This window comes from Sus scrofa, chromosome 8 (assembly GCF_054392235.1).
Source record: "Sus scrofa isolate SSC_HxYL_T2T_F1_AM1 chromosome 8, Sscrofa_HxYL_maternal_Yorkshire_Landrace_v2.0, whole genome shotgun sequence".
Taxonomy (NCBI): Eukaryota; Metazoa; Chordata; class Mammalia; order Artiodactyla; family Suidae; genus Sus; species Sus scrofa.
The window spans coordinates 75861903-75882155 of NC_139390.1; the positions used below are offsets into that span (position 1 = coordinate 75861903).

At 33.6% G+C, this 20253-nt stretch overlaps 1 protein-coding gene across 24 annotated transcripts in view; it reads right to left on the bottom strand.

Moving 5' to 3' along the window:
- The window catches only part of ANKRD17 (ankyrin repeat domain 17), a 170810-nt gene that overhangs the window by 84805 nt on the left and 65752 nt on the right, over positions 1 to 20253 (bottom strand). For 16 of the 24 annotated variants that reach the window (NM_001201383.2, XM_021100390.2, XM_021100382.2 and 13 more), the window contains 1 exon segment: positions 5862 to 6015. In NM_001201383.2, the coding sequence (NP_001188312.1) occupies positions 5862 to 6015 (154 nt within the window). 24 annotated transcript variants of the gene reach the window in all.

Below are 20253 nucleotides of genomic sequence, written 5' to 3' on the forward strand. Positions count from 1 at the left end.
TCCCAGGGTAGGAGTTAAGTTGGAACTGCAGCTGCCTGCCTATGCCACAGCCACAGAAACGCCAGATCCGAGATGCATCTGCAACCTCTGCCGCAGCTCATGGCAACACGGGATCCTTTAACCCATTGAGCAAGGCCAGGGATTGAACCTGCAGCCTCATGGATACTAGTTGGGCTCGTTACTGCTGAGCCACAATGGGAACTCCATGAAGTTTATTTTTATTTTTTTTTTTAAGTTTATAAGTATTCGCCTTTCTTTCTGAAAAATCCAAGATATGAGATATTACATCTTATGAAACCAAAAATAAATTTGGCAAGAAGCCATTCTGATTTTAGATATAACAAATGTTCAGAGCAGTCAAGTTCAGTGTCTGCTACAATCAAGATGTACAAAGGATTAAAAACAGTCTTGGTATGATGAGACTGGTACCTACTGTATAATTTGTGTCCCTAATATTAAAAGCCAACTGTAGTCTAAATCTGCTATAGCAGTATTTATTCAATAAGATATCTGTAGTTAGTTAAGTATCCTAACATTATTGAAATCAAGATCACAGATGGATTTTCACATGAGAGAATTAGTTCCAATATCATAGCTAACTCAGATTAGCTATATAACAACTATTCATCAGAAAGAGCAACAGAACTAGACAAGAGGATATTTCTCAATCACTAAAAAGTTATCCTTGTTTTAAAAAGAAATAACACTGAAAACAAAACATTCTACATTAAATTTTTATAAACTTCTCATATCTTTGTAACTATTTTAGTAAAAATAGCTAGGAAATAACTTAAATACATAGTAACCTTTCAAATGAATAAAAGTGGCTGAAAATTTATACTAGCTACTCTGGATTACAGTGATCCTTTTTTACTGGTCTTATTTAGTTATTAGATATTAATTAGTGAAGATCAAATGACAGAAAAGAGAGATGATGACAAGATCATCCTTTCCAAGTTAACGACATTTAATGAACTGAACAAGAGAACCCATATAACTTCAAAGCAAAGGTGCAATTAAAAGAATATCTAGATTTCTCATTTTAAGATGATTTTAAGACAATTATTCTCCCCTCTTTTCTTCTTCTTCTTTTGAAGGCTACACCTATGGCATGTGGAAGTTCCCAGGCCAAGGACTGAATGTGAGCTGCAACTGGGGCCATACCAGATCCTTAACCTACTACACCAGGCCAGGGATAGAACCTGTACCCCTGCTGCAACCTGATCCATCACAGTGGTATTCTTAACCTGCTGTGCTACAGCAGGAACTCCCCCTTTTCCTTCTTAAAATTTACTCAGAAGAGAACTAAAATATAACAGGAATTCCATCTTTGATAAAACTAGAAGAAATTTATAAATTCGAGCTAATATTCATGAAGACATAACAGAGTAGAGACATAACTAGGAGCAGAACAGAATAAACAGAATATATAGATATCAAAGAGAAACAACATGATCAGCCCAGTAAGACTCAGAAGTTATATACAGGTATAGGGGGTGAGGCTTTAGTTAGAAAACAGAAAACAGAAAAACTGGCTGAGGAGTAAGCCAGACTTATCAAAGACTCCATCCCCAAAGTGCACAGCCAGATGATTATTCTCTAAAGAAAGTAAACCAGAAAGGCCCTAGGCTGGGAGACATCAGGTATAGATGAGAAAGAGATCATACTAAATTGAAAACAAGAATTCAGTGACCATGTGCATGACAGTGAGATCCTTAGCTCCCTTCCAACTCCCCTCTCAGCTCCCAAAATGCTGGCATCCAGATTTATAATTCACTAGACAAAAATGGGCAGATGTGTCTCTCAAGAGATTGAACAGCCACAGAGAAGACTTAAAGATACTGACACGCGGGAGTTCTCAAAGAAACGGAGGAGTTTCTGTCCAATCACTAATATACTAGGAATTCTAAAATGTTCCCCAGATTACCCAGCTCTGGTCTACCCACTCTATATAATTTTTAGAACTATGAATTTGATATGCAATATGGCACCGCAGACCTGAAAATAGTAAGATTATCTGGATGGACCTGACCTCATCACTTGAGTCCATGAAGAGCAAAGAGGTTTCTATGGCTGGTTGAAGAAAAAGCAGCCAGAGATTCAAAGTACAAGAAGGAGGAGTTCTTGCTATGGTACAGGTTCGATCCCTTCCACGTGCCATGGGCGAGGCCAAAGTGCACACTCATGCATATGCACACACATCAAAAAGAAAAAGAGAAACACACATTCTTCCCCCTCCCACAACCAAACCACAAGAAGGATTCTGCACACCATGATGGAGATGGAGTGGCTACATGTCAAAGAAAGTAGGCAACCTAAAAGAGGTGAGAGCAGCAGCCCCAGCTAATAGTCTGTACAGAAACTGGAATCTCAGTCCTATAACTCTAAGGAACTGAATTCTTCTAACAGTAGAAAAATTTGGAAGTGGGTTTTCTCCTATAGCCTACAGATGAGAACTCAGCTTTAGCTGATATCTTGATTTCAGCCCACGAGACCCTGAACAAGCGAATCCAGCCATACTCTGTGCCCAGATGTCTTACCTACAGAAACTAAGAGACAATAAATGGGTATTGTACCATACTGTTATGTTTATGGTAAACTGCTATGTTGTAGCAGGTAAATAATTATGTAATATATATAATAAATAATTTATAGTGAAACCCACTAGTTGACAAAACAAGCACATACACTTTCCAATTTAGTTGTTTAAGGCACTGCTATTGACGACAAATAAAACCCAGGATTCTCCAGTCAAAAAATATATTAAATGTGAAAGACCTCCAGAAACTCTCAAAATGAGGGCAAAATTTTAAAATCGCAAAAATTCAAAGAATGAGGAATAAAGAACAGTAAATAGAGATGGAGGAAATCAGAAATAAAGTTAGCATCAAATTTCTGAACTGCAAAACCAGAAATCATGAGACAACAGGGCAGTAATTTTAAAAGTCTGAAGAATTAATTTATTTATTTATGGCCATGCCCAAGGAACACGGAAATTCCTGGGCCAGGGAGCAAACCTGTGACACAGCAGCGACCAGAACCATAGCCAGTGACAATGCCGAATCCTAACTTGCCACATCATGAGGGAACTCCAAAAATGATTTTAAAAATAGAATTCTATACCTGGTCAAACTATTAGGTGTGAAGATAGTGAAAAAGGTATTTTCAGACCAAGTTTCCAAATCTTTTACATCCTTTCTGAAGACACTTAAGCCATGATTAATCTCAGTATCACAAAAAGAGAAACAACCAGAGCACCTATGTGATACATGAGGAAATATATTTACCCATGGATGACTATTCTCACCAAAAATTCAATGAAGTCAGATTTGGTCAAATATATGGATCTGAATATTGATTTATAGGAAATACAACTTACAGAGGTACAACTACCGAAATAAATAAAATGGGACAAATGACTTAATTTCTTCAACAAATGTGTTTTTAAAAAAAGAGGAGGAAGGAACTGTTATACTATTATAATTCAAAGACACTTAAAAAAATTAACATCAAAAATATGTAAAACTTGTTTGGATCCTAATTCAAACAAACCAACTATAAAAAGACCATGAAGAAACTACTGGGGAAATCTGAAAACTGACAGACTATTTGGCAATATTAAGGAATTAATGCTATTTTATTCTTTTCTTTCTTCGTATGTGCCAAGGTATTATGGTTATATTTCTTTTTTAAAAAGCTTCAGCACAGTGGTAATGAGTGAAGATGAAACAAAATTATCTATATATTAATGGCTGTTGAAACTACATGATAGATACTCCAAGAGTTCATTATGCTATTCTTATTGGGTTTGTCTGTGAAATTCTTTATTTAAAAAAGGAAGGAATTAGGAGTTCTCATTGTGGTGCAGCGGAAACGAATTCAACTAGGTAGGAACCATGAGGTTGTGGGTTCCATCTCTGGCCTTGCTCAATGGGTCAAGAATCCAGCGTGGCATAGGCTGAGGGCTACAGCTCCAATTAGACCCCTAGCCTGGGAACCTCCATATGCCGCAGGTGTGGTCCTAAAAAGCAAAAAAAAAAAAAAAAAAAAAAAAAGGAAGGAGTTAAAGGAGGGAGAAAAGTGAGGGGGTGGAGGAAGGGGGCACTAGCTTGTTAGCTACTATAAGGAAAACAGAAAAAAAAGTAGAAATAATCGCAGAATGAGAAAAATGAAGCAACCATTAGCATCCTATGAAAAGGAACGCTACCTCCAAAAGCAGCTCCTTTCAGCTGAAACCTACTTTCACATAACATCTTTAAACAAATAACCCTCTTGTACTCAACCTGAGTCTTCTCACCTTAAGGAGAAACATTCCCTGTTCCTCTCATAACATGTTTTCAAATAATTTCACAATCCTCATTTCCCTCATGTAAACTCCTAAAGCAACATCAAATTTCAGGCAATGCTAAATTATATCAGTACTATTCTGTACAGTTTTCTATACTCAAAGATGGAATTTTACATGTGCCTCTACTAGGTTTTCATCTGTATTTAGTTAAGATCCCTTTAATAACCCATTCTAGAATTTTAACCAGGATAGAAATCAAACCTAACCATGAGTACTTCAAATATTTAGATGCTGTGTTCAAAGGTATTTATTGAAAGGATTACCAAACAGCATTAGGTCAGTTTTATGCTATAATAAAATATCAATTTATATATACTGCAGGTATAACACTTGGCATTGGTTTGGGGTGCTTAAGCCATGAACAATTACTGTTCACTGTATGTCTACTTTAGAAAAGTTAAGAACATATGGTTATTTTAAATGATCATAAGAGATTCAGAGTTACTATTCCCTTATATTTAAGACATATTATATACTATGGTACCAAATCTTTGATTATCTATAAAAACTCTAATTAAAACACTATTCCTATGAGGACAATATAATGATGATCTGCTTCACAAAAATATGATTCACTCTATAAGGTTTTAAGAGATAGTCTATGATTGTAAAAAGAGTGTGCAGAATTATAATACAGTCAATTCTATTTATTTATAGTAGACGTGTTATGCAAAGTCACTGGTGACACTGAATTAGTGAATAGTGGACCACTGCTCCAAGGGGAAGTACAGAGATCTGGTACCTGTGAGCCTTTGGCCACATCATTTGCATTAACCAATCAATATATAAGTTTCCTTTAGGTGTGTTTTTATTTAAAGACAATCTTATTTAACATATAGTTGATTGATTAACTTTCAACTCATGGCCAACAGCACAGTAATTCACGCCAAAAAGGCTTATCTAATACACCTTTTCTCCACAAGGCACATCACAACCTTCTCACACTAGATAGCACTTCAGCATTATACTTGGGGGCCATTTCAAACATGAAATCACCAGCAAAAGGCACAAAAACGTGGAAAATGTGGCACTAAGTAAATCATGAAAAGAAAACTTGTTTACAGTATGAGAGTTGAAACGAGAAGGCAGAGAGCATCACCTTTCTTCTACCTCAGCAGAAAGCAACCATGCAGAACAACTCAAAGTTTCTATCATTCTATGCATTTCTATGAAAAACTGAGAAAACGTTGTGAGTACTAATTTGGGGGTACATAAATACATTTTATCCAGTAGGTGAATTAGCAAAACTGGAATTCAGGACTAATGAAAATTGACTGTCTAAGAAGACGCTGTTTATAAGGTTTAGAAACAACATGTAGATTTTATTATGGTAATGAAAATATGCTTTAATGAAATGTTGCATGTAATTCTCTAGAATGTAATCTGTTAACCTTTATAAATAGTCATTACTAAATATCCAAGATCATGCATTTATAATCGAGTTTTATTAGCTTTCTGTGTAACTTTGGAAAATTAGGTAGGCTTATTACATACGTAGAGTTTGCAGACATACCTGCAGCTTCTAGTAAAGCTTCCAGTCTAGCTTGTGTTTCTGGATCTACTGTTCTAAGGTCTGCACCATCAGCAGTACCTGATAAGAGTAACTTGGAAGCCGTTTCCAGCATTGGATTTTCCAAATCATCCTGATCCAAAATGAAAGACTCCACCTAAAAAACAAATACAAAAAGAGGAAGAAAGGGAGGAATAAAAGGAGAAAAGTAAAGTGGGAAGAGAAGAAACAGAAGAAAAAGGAAGAGAGAAAAATTTTCTGTCAATAGCAATGATAAATACAATGCAATCCTATATCATTCCAATGGGATATATAAGCCCACTGTTTAAAGGAAAAAATGACATTCCTTGAATAACTGAAAAATGTATTATTCGTATCACATGTAATCTAATTTTTTTTCTTACTGAAATCATATGTATTCTTTTCTATTTTAATTTCATGGGGGAAGGGTAGAGGTGGGGGTGGTTATGAGGTTTATGCTCAGACATGAAACCTTTGACTTTCATAGAGGACCAGCTGTTAAATCTTTTGTTCCCAGGACATCTTTGTACACCTATAAAGTACTATGCTACTCCCAAGGACATTATATAAGGGTTATATTTATTAGTATTTATCATATTATAAATTAAACTATAGTATCAAAAAACCACATCAATAATATCACTACTGGTTCCATCACCATAGTTTTTATTTTTTATTTTTTTATTTTTTTGTCTTTTGTTGTTGTTGTTGCTGTTGTTGCTATTTCTTGGGCCGCTCCCGCGGCATATGGAGGTTCCCAGGCTAGGGGTTGAATCGGAGCTGTAGCCACCGGCCTACGCCAGAGCCACAGCAACGCGGGATCCGAGCCGCATCTGCGACCTACACCACAGCTCATGGCAATGCCGGATCGTTAACCCACTGAGCAAGGGCAGGGACCGAACCCGCAACCTCATGGTTCCTAGTCGGATTCGTTAACCACTGCGCCACGATGGGAACTCCCACCATAGTTTTTAAATACTGGAAAGCCCACTCAAACCAAGACAAGCACAGGCAAACATAATTTCTAAAATCCTAACTGGTGCTTGAAAGCTTAATTTTATCATTGGTGACAAATACTGCTGATTGTTTTCCTTAAAGTGACAAGCTGACTTTGATCATTTCTAAGAGCATCTGCCAAATGGCCAAGTTTGACAGGCACAGTGTGTCTAAGTTATATTTTCCAGCAAAAATGGTATTTCATGAAAAAAAAAAAGTTGCTAATTCACCTCGCATCTCAAAAAAATCCTAAGTTCTTTTCCTTCTAACATCACCAAACTTACATATGCAGATGTGCTTTCTTTATCTGTACTTCATATTCTGTCACACACAGTAACATTAAAAGGACATGTATTCAAAAGTGGAAATTTCAAAAATTAATATTTATTGTTGTATCTAGATTATTAAGGTGAAACTGGCTTTTTATTTTACTTTTTAAACTGTGAGTATATGGCAGTGATGAATACAAAGATACTAGTACAATTTGGTGCCTCGGCCTTGATTATGGGCCAGCTTTACATACCATTGCTTCTGTATCATCAGTGCAAATACCCACACAGTAAAAAGGCAAATAATATATTAACACTGTGATGAAAACAGTTCTGACCACTTGATCCTCCTGAAATGGTCTCTGGGAACTGGAGAGGGCTGCAGACCATACACTGAGAACCACTGATAAAATAACACATACCAGATTCATTAACAGATGTAAAGAATTAGAAAACAGCAACTTTAAGACATGGGAAAAAGTTTTAGTTTGACATCCCTTGTCACAGTACTTACGAATAGGTATTAAGATATAATTCTTTCCAGTTTGCTGATAAAAAGTTGATAATTATCAAATAAAATATTACTATTTAACATGATTGGGAGATTTTATTTCACAAATCTAAGGTGCTCCTGTAACAACTAAAATAGATATAAAATTTATTAATAACCTAAAATTACGCTCATGCTTAGTATCTCAAAATAAGGAAAAAAACTTAAAGAATAAATTCAACATACTACCAGAAACTCCTATCATTTCATCTGTGAAAGTCACCTATCTAGTAACCGAGCATAAATCCTATATTTAATCAATACATATTTAATACTGAATGTTAAATTAGGGAGAAATAATATGTTTCTGTCTAAATTTCCATTAAACTAGTGTACTATCATATGAAATAACATTTCATATTTCTCATATCTCAAATACAAATAATAAAATAATCTGAAATTTTTCAAAAAATTTGCAGTATGTTAACATTAAAAAATCTATAACAACTGTTAGAATGGGAGGGAGTTAGGAAAAAACAAAATTTTTTTTTTAAACTTTAAATAATTTTTAAAGGCAGTAGTGAAAGCATAAGTGTTATACATTAGGAAGTGGACTTCTGGGCATAGATTGGCCATAGCAGTACATGACTCAAAATTATAATACGGTAAAAACTATGTCTTCCTATCTTCAACCAGATCCAAAAGATGAGTATTTCTAGAGAAAAAGCTGCTTCCCAATGAAATTTTCTCTGTTAAAATATCTACAATTTTTCAATCTAATGGAAGAAATAAAAAAGACATTCATGGGAAAATGAACATAGATAAAATGAACAGATGAAAAATATTTCATTTTAAGGTTTTAAAAAACAAAAACCATCCAAGAGTAGTTCAAAGTGCCAAACCAAACGTTCAGATCAACTAAAACTGTTCAAAGGAGATGATGCACACAGAAAGAATAATATGGAAAAACTCTGACCAAAATAACTAATTTGTATAGGAGAAGAGGAGAAGGAATGTGGCATTGGTAGACAAGCATCAAATTTCTGTATGTTAGAACAGGGGGCTCACTACAGAAAAAGTGAGAAGGTTAAAAAAGTTAGATCAGAGAAGGTATTAAATACCAAGCAAAAGTGATTTTCTGACACTAAGTCCCCTTATGCCATACTGTATCTTAACTAAACTTAGCAAAAATTTACTAACAAAAATACATTTCAATCTTTTCATGAGACACACTAAGTGCAGAAATGTTTTCTTATTGATTTAAAAGTTCTCCATAAAAGTCCTTATGTTAAAGCCCACTATTCTTACTACGGTAAAAAAAACTTGGTAACTTAAAAAACAGTAGATTCAAATGACTATGAAGTTCCATATATAGATTTTTTTTTAAGGTATTAGGATGAAAGAATAGGAATGGATATGTATTATATCCTCTCCCACCTCTCAGTTTAAGATTAATGAAGAAACTAATTCCAAGGAAACCGTTAGGATCCAAAGACCTAGATACCATTACTGCTTCATCTGCTACCTGTGAGATCTATACAAGTCTCTGAGCTATCTCTAGATACTTATTCTGTTCAATTTAAGTTTATCACATGATTTAGTATATATATTTAATGACTTTCTAAATTTCAGGGAAAGGGACTTTGCTTGGTGCATATACATCCAGCAACTAGAACTATATCCATGACATTGTCAGGACTCAAATAATTCTTGAATAAATAAAACATGGTTTGGGGACCCTTCCCTTTCAAATTCTAAAAGGCTGTAGTGTGTCTGGAGAAAAGAGAGGTAGTTACAAAAAAATAAATTTAAAGATGTATTTTATAGATAAAGGAAACTCAAAATACTGGGTAGCTGATAGGGCAAAATGCTATTTTCACTGATTTATTAAACACATTTTATTACAGTCTTTGTGCAAGAGATTTTGCTGTTACAACTACATGTAAAATTAACCTACTATCTAGAAACTTATTTCCTTAATGTGAGAGCAAAGGTATGTGCACAGATGAACAATAACACAGAGTAGAAAGCGTATATGATAATAAGAGGAAAAAAAGAAAAGAGCCATGGGAGTTCAGAATAGGAAGTAGAAGAGAACTTCCTCCTTTAAACACCAATTCCTCTTCTCCTAACTGAAAAGATTCTTGTGCTGCATCACACAACAAGTAGAGAGAGACTGATAAAAGGAGATGCAATCTTATAAAAATACAAAAATAGTAACCCTTTATTCGAATGTAAACTAAGTTACGGGCATATAACTCTTCCACATTTAAGTTGAGGTAATTCAGATTAAAAACTAAAATGCATTCTTGCCATTGAAACCCAACTCATTTTTATTATATTATGTCCACCAAAAAAAATTCCATTTTGAATCACAGCCAAGTTCTGGAACATTAAAAATGGTCTGAATAAAAAACTTACATAAATATTTTGAACCATTTTCCTTAAATAATACGTATAAATAACTTCCATGAAGAAGGGGAGACAGAAGGAAATGAATGCCCTAATTAAATGTATACTTCCCTAAGGGAAATAACCTGTCAAAGTTATCAATATTCAAAGCATGACAATTTAAGTCATATCTAAACTACTGTGGAAATGTTGTTTTGACTAGGTGGATATTTTATGAAATGGTGCTTGCGCATCAAATATTTGTCTAATAAAAAGAACCATCAAAACACAACGGTCTTATTAATCACCAGGTTTAATTCATTGCTACAGAAGAGAAAACAGAAGCACAGGATCCTTATTTAGGTAACAAGTTCTAAATATCTAGCACCAAGAGAGCAGGTATCCAGTTAAATTAAATAGCTCAATATTCTTTCATTAGAAAAAGAGGATGTTGTTTAAATTTGCTCTAGAAAAGCTGACTTTAAATTCTATATTTAAAGGATAAATTGGTCATCACCTGTTAAATTACTAAAAATGAGACAACTCAACATTATACTCCCCTGATTTATGCACCATAAAGTACAAAGTACCTCCTATGAAGTATTTTTGCCAGTCTGAAATAATTTTCAGTTTATAAAAATTATTAAGGCAAGTATCAGGAATAAATTAAACTAGTGCTTCTCAATCTTGGCATCACTGACATTTTGAGCCAGATAATTCTTTTTGTCAGGAGCTGTCCCATACACCTCAGGATGTTTAGCAGCAACCCTGATCTCTATCCACTAGATGCCAGTAGCAACCCTACCACAGGCTGTGATACCAAAACTATCTCCAGCATTGCCAAATTGGACTTCACAGGAAAAAGAAACAAAACCAAAGCCCTGGGGGCTGGAAGCTGAAATCCACTGAGTTAAACATAAGCTAACAGACAAATCTAAGACGTAGAACATGTTTAAAAAGAAAAGAAAAACAAAGTAAAAGGGAAGAACTGTTCTAAACATTCAGAGATAACCAGCAAAATAATATAGACCTTATCTCAAATTTTCAAGCCAACTGAAGAAATTGGAATATGAACCTGGATATGTATGTATGTATGTATTTACTGTCTTTTTAGGGCCGTACCCACGGCATATGGAGGTTCCCAGGCTAGGGATCGAATCAGGGCTGTAGCTGCCGGCCTAATCCACAGTAGTAAGGGATCCGAGGTGCATCTGTGACCTACACCACAGCTAATGGCAATGCTGGATCCTTAACCCACTGAGCGAAGCCAGGGATCAAACTCATGTCCTCATGGATACTCGTCAGGTTCGTTGAAAATGCCCTTATCCTTTAAGCATTAAAAGTACATATGATGCAGTATACAGAAAGTGTCAGGAATTTGCCATAAAATATGAGGAAAACAAAATTCTGTGGCACATTCTCGAAAACAATGAATCTGACAAAGAGATTTATAGAGGCTTTATTAAACTAGTCTCTGTACTTTTGCGCACATTAATTTCTTCTGGTTTTTAAAGATTAAAGGTGATGTTTTAGTGCAGAGGTTGCTTTTGTTTGAGAAATTATTTAATAGTAATATTAGTCAATTAACAAAGTATTTTTTTCTTTCTCCCCAAAATAAACACTTAACAATGAAAACAGAGCTTTTTTAACAATGGTCAGAGCTGAACGAATTTCATGTCAACAAAGATATTCTCAATCCTTGTATACTCAAAACACAAAGACACATGAAAATTTGGAAGTGTAGGGCCATTTGGATCAACTGTGAACTAGCATAACAAATGTTTCAAATTAACGCCTCTTCAGCACAAATATATTATCACTGCCACATTAAAGAATACAAAACTTGTAGTGTAATAAACCAGTACTCATTCCCAAGGATAAGGAGATAGTATATTCTGATCAACCAGATATCATATATACAAATTCCGTTCAATTAATAAATATTCAATGCCAATTACCTATTTGCAAAGCAGTGGGATAACTATGGGAGAATGGTAATCAAAATTATTTTTTTATAATTAATGCCTTCCACAAATATACAATATAGAAAGGCAACTCTGTGTAAACAGCTAACTATATGAAACAAGATTGGAAGATAGTAGTAAATAGGTTCGAATACAGTGATTGATAGAGGAAGGAAAAACAAGTGAATGAAAATGGTGAAAAGAATAAAGCTTAAGGAAGATAGGGCCCTTCAATACGATGCTGAGAAGTTCAGATTTTATACAGTAGGATACTGAAGTGTTTAAGCATTAAAATAAATATTCAATATTTTAGAAAGATAAGACACCACACACGAAAGATAGTTTTGGAGAGACAAGACAACAGAGACAAGAACATGCAAGGTTCGGATAGGAAAGAGTCTGTCTTTGAGACTCTTTAAACATAATTTAAAGTTGCAGAACACTAGCAACTACAGAATTTGGACTTCTGGACCTTCACCACTCCCCATCCTTCCATCCTATCACTAGCCACCCACCAATTTATTACTGCTTGTGTTGGTCTAGAAAACTACCCTCCATTTACCATTGAATTTCAAGCTAGTAAACTGAATTTCAAGATGATAATATTAAAAAGCTGCATATAAAAAGGTGGGTATAAAAAGTTGAGACTAACATGAATCTGTGATCATTTTATAACACTGGCCAAATAAATTCTTAACAGTTTACGTTATGTCTCTCAAACAAGCCCAGAAAAATATGGTATGTGCTCTTCCTAGTTCTTTGAATATAAACACAGAATTATCACACATAAAATAAGAAATATTAATAATCAAGAGTCATCATAATTTATTCCCTTTTGTACATGGCCACCAAATCTAAAAATATTTTATTTTTTCTGTATGCTGTATGGTCTTCAATAGGATAAAATTCAGTTAAAGTAACTACAATTCTTAATAAAGAGTTAAATTATTCCCAAATTAATAATGTTTGCAATATACTTTTTCTGTACTATTAAAATAGATAAAATCTTCAGTAGAGTCACTGAACACTGACCTATGTACACAGTGAAATAAGAGAATAAAAGAAAAATCCTTCTAAAAAGAATATCAATTAATAGTCTGACATTATGGTATTGGTATCTGAGATTAAAATAAATAAAACTAAAATGAACCCAACTGAAGATAAATTTAGCTTTCAAAATTCTATTCATTAAGAAAACATTGATTTAGGAGTTCCTGTCATGGCTCAGTGGTAACGAACCTGACTAGTATCCATGAGCACGCAGGTTTGATCCCTGGCTCACTCAGTGGGTCAGGGATCAAGCATTGGCTTGACCTGTGGTGTAGGTCACAAATGTGGCTTGGATCCTGCATTGCTGTGGCTGTGGTGTAGGCAGGCAGCTGTAGCTCAGATTCTACCCCTAGCCTGGGAACTTCCGTATGCCCCAAGTGCAGTGAAGGCAACACTGATTTATATGTACCTATGTTCTTTCATTCATACTAAACGATCCATCTAATAAATTTTAGTTAAGATCTAGGAATGTGGAGTTCCCACTGTGGCACAGGAGAAACGAATCTGAACTAGTAATAATGAGGTTGCGGATTCAATCGTTGGCCTTGCTCAGTGGGTTGCCATGAGCTGTGGTTTAGGATCGCAGACATGGCTCGGATCCAGCATTGCTGTGTCTGTGGCATAGGCTGGTGGCTATGGCTCCGATTAGACCCCTAGCCTGGGAACCTCCATATGCTGTGGATGCAGCCCTAAAAAGCAAAAAAACTAGTCTAGGAATGTGCTAAGAATAAGTGGTATAATGGTATAATGTTCTTATAGAGCTAATACAAAATATGGCTTCTTTTTTTATGCTTCAAAGTATTTATCTGCTAACAACTCAGTATAAAATTAAAACAATTCAATATGAAATTTTTGACAATAACTGTAAATTTCGCAGAGTGGACAAATTATTACTTGAAATAAGTAAAAATTATATGGAATTCTCAAATCTAGAGATTATAAGTGGATTTTTCTGTAACAGAGTTATATGGATTATTTTCAAGATTTCCTAAATTCTATACCAGTAGCACAATGTAATTATAAATTTAGCCTATTTTTGGTATTTATCATTATTCATCAATTATCATAAAAACAGCCTCAGAATAAAACAATTCTTATAAGATGGCAATAAATTCATATGCAGATATATATGTACATACAGATTACACACACACACACACAGTCATAATCGTAAAGATTCCAGGGGGGCTGTTAATAAAGAGAATTAAAAATCAGATTGATATCATACTTCGAAAATACAAAAGTAGACACCAGAAGACAATTTGCAATTAAAAGTTCTGAAGCACAATTATTTTCAAAAATTCTAAACTATAAAATAAGCTATTAAAATAAGCACCTTGAATTTTTATTTTTTATTATAGTTGACTTACAATGTTCTGCTAATTTCTGCTTTACAGCAAACTGACTCAGTTTTACATAAACATACATTCTTTTTCTCACATCATCCTCCATCATGTTCTATCACAAGTGATTAGATACAGTTCCCTGTGCTATACATCAGGACCTCATTGCTTATCCACTCCAAATGCAATAGTCTGCATCTACTAACCCCAAACTCACCGTCCACCCCACTCCCCGCCCACCTCCCTTAACAACCACAAGTCTATTCTCCATGTCCATGAATTCGTTTCTTTTCTATAGATAGGTTCATTTGTGCCATACATTAGATTCCAGATATAAGTGATATCATATTGTATTTGTCTTTCTCTTTCACCTTGAAATTTTAAAAACCATGAATACTTCTGAATTTAAAGAATGTGCACCTTCAATCACAAAAATGAATCCAAGAAAAGGACAGCCTTGGAGTAGTTAAGACCAAGCAGTTAGAAAAGAAATTAGTAGTGTATAACCTATCTTAACATCTCAAGTGGTTGTTAATAAATAATACCTGAAAGTTAAAAAAGTAAAAGCACATTATAAACATATTACTAAAATTTCAAATTATTAAAAAAAAACAGCAAAGCCAAAACTGAATTAAATAATGCCAAAAGCTTATATGTTAAGGAAAAGGGAGTAAATGGTTATAAACAATGTTTAATCAATCCAATGCCTGCAGAAGAACAGGAAGAAAACACTTATTTTTCAATCTGGTAGGGAAACAGAATTTAAAAAAAAACTCAAATTCAGTTAAAGAACAGGGGTAGTGGAGGCAGAAGTGTGGGATATTATTAAAGTATATCTTCACCATAACTTCCAATGTTAGGAAAAAGACCAAAGATGAAAAGACCAAGTTAATATAAAAGTGAGTGGGAAAATTTCTCTTATTGTAAAAAAATGACATACAGATTAGGACTTTTTTAAAAAAAAGAAAAAAAATATGCTATTACAAGAGATTAGATTAAAAATTTTAGTCATAAAGGTTGAAAACAGAGGTGTGAAAAAGCAATCCCAAAGATGCCATTATTAATTAATATTAGTCAAAAAAGAATTCAAGGCAAAAAGCATTATTATTTTATAGTAATAATAGATACAACACAATAGCCCCTTCGATGCACCTAACAATATAATATAGGAATATATAAAGTAAAAATACTAGAAATATAAACAACTTGACAATTCACTTAGTGGGAAACTTTCCACGCACCTCTCAAAAAGTGAGGAGAGCAAGTAGATTATATAAAGATATGGATTCAGAAACAGAATTAATGAACTATACTTATATTTCACAGTGAAACAGAATGAAGTATATCATATGAACAGAGGATACACAGTATTTGAAAACAAAAACTCAATCATATTTTAAGTAAAGCAAACTCTCAAAGTTTTTTTAAAAAAATTAACACAAGAAACCCTTGGTCCATAAAGCAAAAAGACACTAAAAATTAATAAAAGGATAACCCTGTACTTGAAAATTTAAAGAAAAAGCCTATTAAAGCTCTCAGAATAAGAGGAAATTAACATTGTGAGATTATTTCCAATGAAATTTGGTCATACAAATCCTTAAGGAAAAATTTAAAGCCTTAAATGTGTTCAGCAGAACACAAGATTTAAAATACATAAAAAGCTTCAAAAATAAAATATAAATCAAAATATATGAATATAATTTATAGTGATAAATACAGAAATGTAATTTAGAAAGATGTAAAATTAATTAATAAAGTCAAAAACCACTTCAGAGTAAGTCTAACAAAGAAATAAGTCTTTTGTGGAACAAGTCATTATGGAAAATGAAAAAAAAAGCATAAGAAGTAATTAAAATTAGAAAACTGAGCACAACTACACATCAACATATGGAAGTCTAAACAAAATGGATGGTTTTCTAAGAAAAGAAACCATCAAAATTAGCTCAAGAATAAAGGTAGAAATGTAACAGAATACGTCCATAGAAGAAATATTAAAGGTAGTCACGGACCTACCCTTCAGAAGGATTAGAACATTTTTATGTTATTTACAAAGTCCAGAAACAGATGTTAAAACTCCCTAGCTTGTAAGCATAAATAACCCTGTTAGCAAACCTAAAAAGAAATAAGGAAAGAAAAACCTAAATAAAACAAAAAAATAAATAAAACACACCACTAGAAAATTCAGCATGAAAAAGGATAAAGAAAACATTAAGAAATACAACTAAAGTGTAGTCTTCCCCTACCTGGAAAGCTTTTCTCAATACTTTCATCATTCTTCAGGTCTTAGTTTACATTTTACCTTCTCAGATGATAATATCAAAAGAGGTACTTTCCTCATCTCTCCACAACACCACTCTCAATTTCCTCCACAGTACTACCATAGCCTAAAGTTATCTTGTTCTTTCCTACTTACTCATTATCTCCCTCCTCCATAAAAAAAGACAGGAACCATTGGACTTACTCAGTACTATCACCAGTTTGTGACAAAGTTCCTGGCACAATGCAATAACCAGTATAGCAAGTATTCAAATCCTTGCTAAATAAACGCTAAAATGGAGAAACACCATTACCAATTTGTAAATGTACTAATGTAAGTCACTACATTAAAACACGAGAGGTAAAAAGAAGATGTATCATCTCAACAAAAAGACATAATAAAACTACATTATCTACTACCATGGAAATATTTGTTAAGCCAAGCACTTTTGTTCCTGATAATATAATCTATCGGAAACCTAAGGAATGTGTAAAATTAGAAGCATTCCATTTAAATTAGAAAAGATGTCCAAATCAGAACCAGTAGAGAACTGATCTGGAAACCTAACCAATGCAGTAAGACCAGAAACAAAACAAAAATAGAGATGTATAAATACTGAAAAAAGAAACAAAAAAATGCCATCACTTGCAGAAAACACAATCATTCTTCTAGAAATTTCAAGAGAATTGATTGAAAATTTAAATGCTAAGATCAACATATAAAAATCAATAGATCCCCTGTATACACCAATAACTAATTTTAAAAAGTGCAAAATGGAAGAAAAAAATGAATTTACAATAACAACAAAAACTACAAATACCCAGGAATAAACCTAACAAGAAAAATGTAAGACCTACTTGAAAAAATAAAATAAAATAAAATAAAAACTTCACTAGAGGACATAAAAGAACACCTGAAGAAATGGAGAGGCATACCATGTTCTTGGATGGGAAGATTCAATAGTGTAAAGATGTCAATTCTCCCCAAATTAATCTGTACATTCAATGCACTTCCAATCAAAATCCCAAAGGGATTTTTAATGGAACTTGACATGTTGATTCTAAAGTTCATCTGGAAGAGAAAATACACAGAAATTGCCAAATTTTTTTTGAAAAGACAGTGGGGAGGGGTGCCCTACCAGATGTCAAATATAAAATGACAATCATCAAAACAATGAAATATATTTTGGACTTTTAAAATACGATAAAGATGGTATTTCAAGTCAGTGGGGAAAAAAAGATATGTTCGTCAATAAATTATTTTGGGAGAATGGTTATAAAACTGGAAAAATTAGGTCCCAAACGCAAAAAAATATATTTTAAAAATTCCAGATGAATTAAAATCTACTAGAAACATAAACAAAACTAAAGAAGTAGTAGAAGAAAATGTAAGAGATTAAATTACCATAAAAAGGATTCTTTGGAAATACACAAAACCTCTAAGCTAGGAAGGAAACACTGACAGATTTTGACAGTATAAAAATGAAAAATCCAAAGATTCCTTAAAGTAAGACAATTGACAGGTTAGGAGAAAATGTTACAAAATATGATGTAGATACTATAAATAGAATTATAAAGAAAAATTCTAAAATTTCAGAAAGAAAAAGGCAAACTCAAAAAAATGAGTAAATGGTGCGAGTAGGCAGGCAATTTATATGAGACATAACAAATAACCAATATACTTAACTTCATTGGGATTGAGGTAAATACAAATTAAAATGAGGTATTATTTTTCACCCATTGACAGATAAGGTTTGTTTTGAAGGATAATTTGGCAGAATTTATAATCGACCTTTAAAAATTTAATTTTCCTTATAGGAATTTAGTCTACAGAAATACTTGCACATGTAAGCAAAAAAAAAAAAAAGTGTAAGGATGTTCATTACAGTACTGATTATAACAGCAAAAAAACTCTACGTAATCCATATGCCCATCAACAAAATAATAATTAAATAAAATCACACTATGAAATAATAAACAGCTATCTAAAGTAGATCTACATATAAAGAAAGACCTACACCAAAACTATCTAAGGTACCTATCCTGTTCATTCTGTCCTGTTAATTCTCATGTCTTTACCCTTCAACATTTATATTCATGAAAGTTATTAATAGTGACACTTTCCGCCCAATGTGCTTATTATCAATCTCTTACTTGAATATAAATTCACTTGGGAAAGGACCATATTTTGTTCCTTCCTCTGTCCTTTGCAACCAGAATAGAGTATTAACATTAAGTACCTAAAAATATTTGCTAAATGAATACATAAGTATTGGTGCATAAAGATAACAACATTATATTACATTGGGGGGAAACACAAGCCTCAAGAAAGGCAAGTGTGGTATGTGTATGCTTAAGTTGATTTTAAAATGAATGAATGAACAAGAACACAAAGAATTTCAAGATATATATAAACCCAAATGATTAATGGTGGTTATCAAAGAGGGAAATCAATGAGAGAATTTTACTTTTTTACTTGTCTGTACCCTTCTACATTATCTTAAAAATTAAAAAATCAGAATACAGTTTCCCTACTGTGTAATCTTAGCAAATAATTAAGAAAAAAAATTTTCAGATTTATAACAAAAATACAAAACGAAATAGCTTCAAAAGAGGTAGCATAACAATCTGTATTATTTTGAGGTATATACTAACCTGCTGGTATATGTAATTCAATCTGAAATGCTTATGAACCTAATTTTTTTTTTTTTTTTGGTCTTTTTGTCTCTTATAGGGCCGCACCCACAGCATATGGAGATTCCCTAGCTAGGGATCTAATCAGAGCTGTTGCTGCCAGTCTACACCACAGCCACAGCAATGCCGGATCCTTAACCCACTGGGCAAGGCCAGGGATCGAATCCTCAATCTCATGGCTCCTAGTCGGATTCATTTCCGATGTGCCATGACGAGAACTCCCTGAACCTAATTATTTTTAAATAAATGAAAAAATTCTTGGCATCAAAATCAAGTCATTATAACATTCGGTTAAAGCAACTGCTTGTTTTCTCAAGAGAGCAAAATCAGGAAAATATTATATTCTTTCCCTTCATTCTTTTTCCTTCTGTATCCAATTAATATTTTTTTCATGCCCCAATGGCATATGGATTTCTTTAGCTGGGGTCAGAGTTGAGCCGCAGTTGTGACCTATGCCACAGCTGCTGCAATGCTGGGTCTTATCTACTGTGCCATGATGGGGATCAAACCTGCACCCCAGTGCCACAGAGATTCCACAATCCCATTGTGCCTCAGCAAGAACTCCAATTAAATTTTTTTCGTCAGGTTTATTGAAGTATAATTTAGAATAAAATTCACCTTTTTAGTTGTGTAAATCTACAAATTCTGACAAATGCATAATTATGTAATTATCACCACATTAAAAAGACAGTATTTCTTATATTCAAAAATTTCTTTTCCCCTTACAGGCAATCCCTTACGACTACCTTCTGCCCCCAGCAACCATAATGCTTTCTGTTACTTTCATTTTTTTTCTTCTCCAGACTGAAATGGAGTCATCTAGAGTTTTGAGTGTAGCTTCTTTCACAAATGCACAATGCCTCTGAGATTCATCCACACTACAGCACACATCAGTAGTGCATTCCTCTTCATTGCTGAATA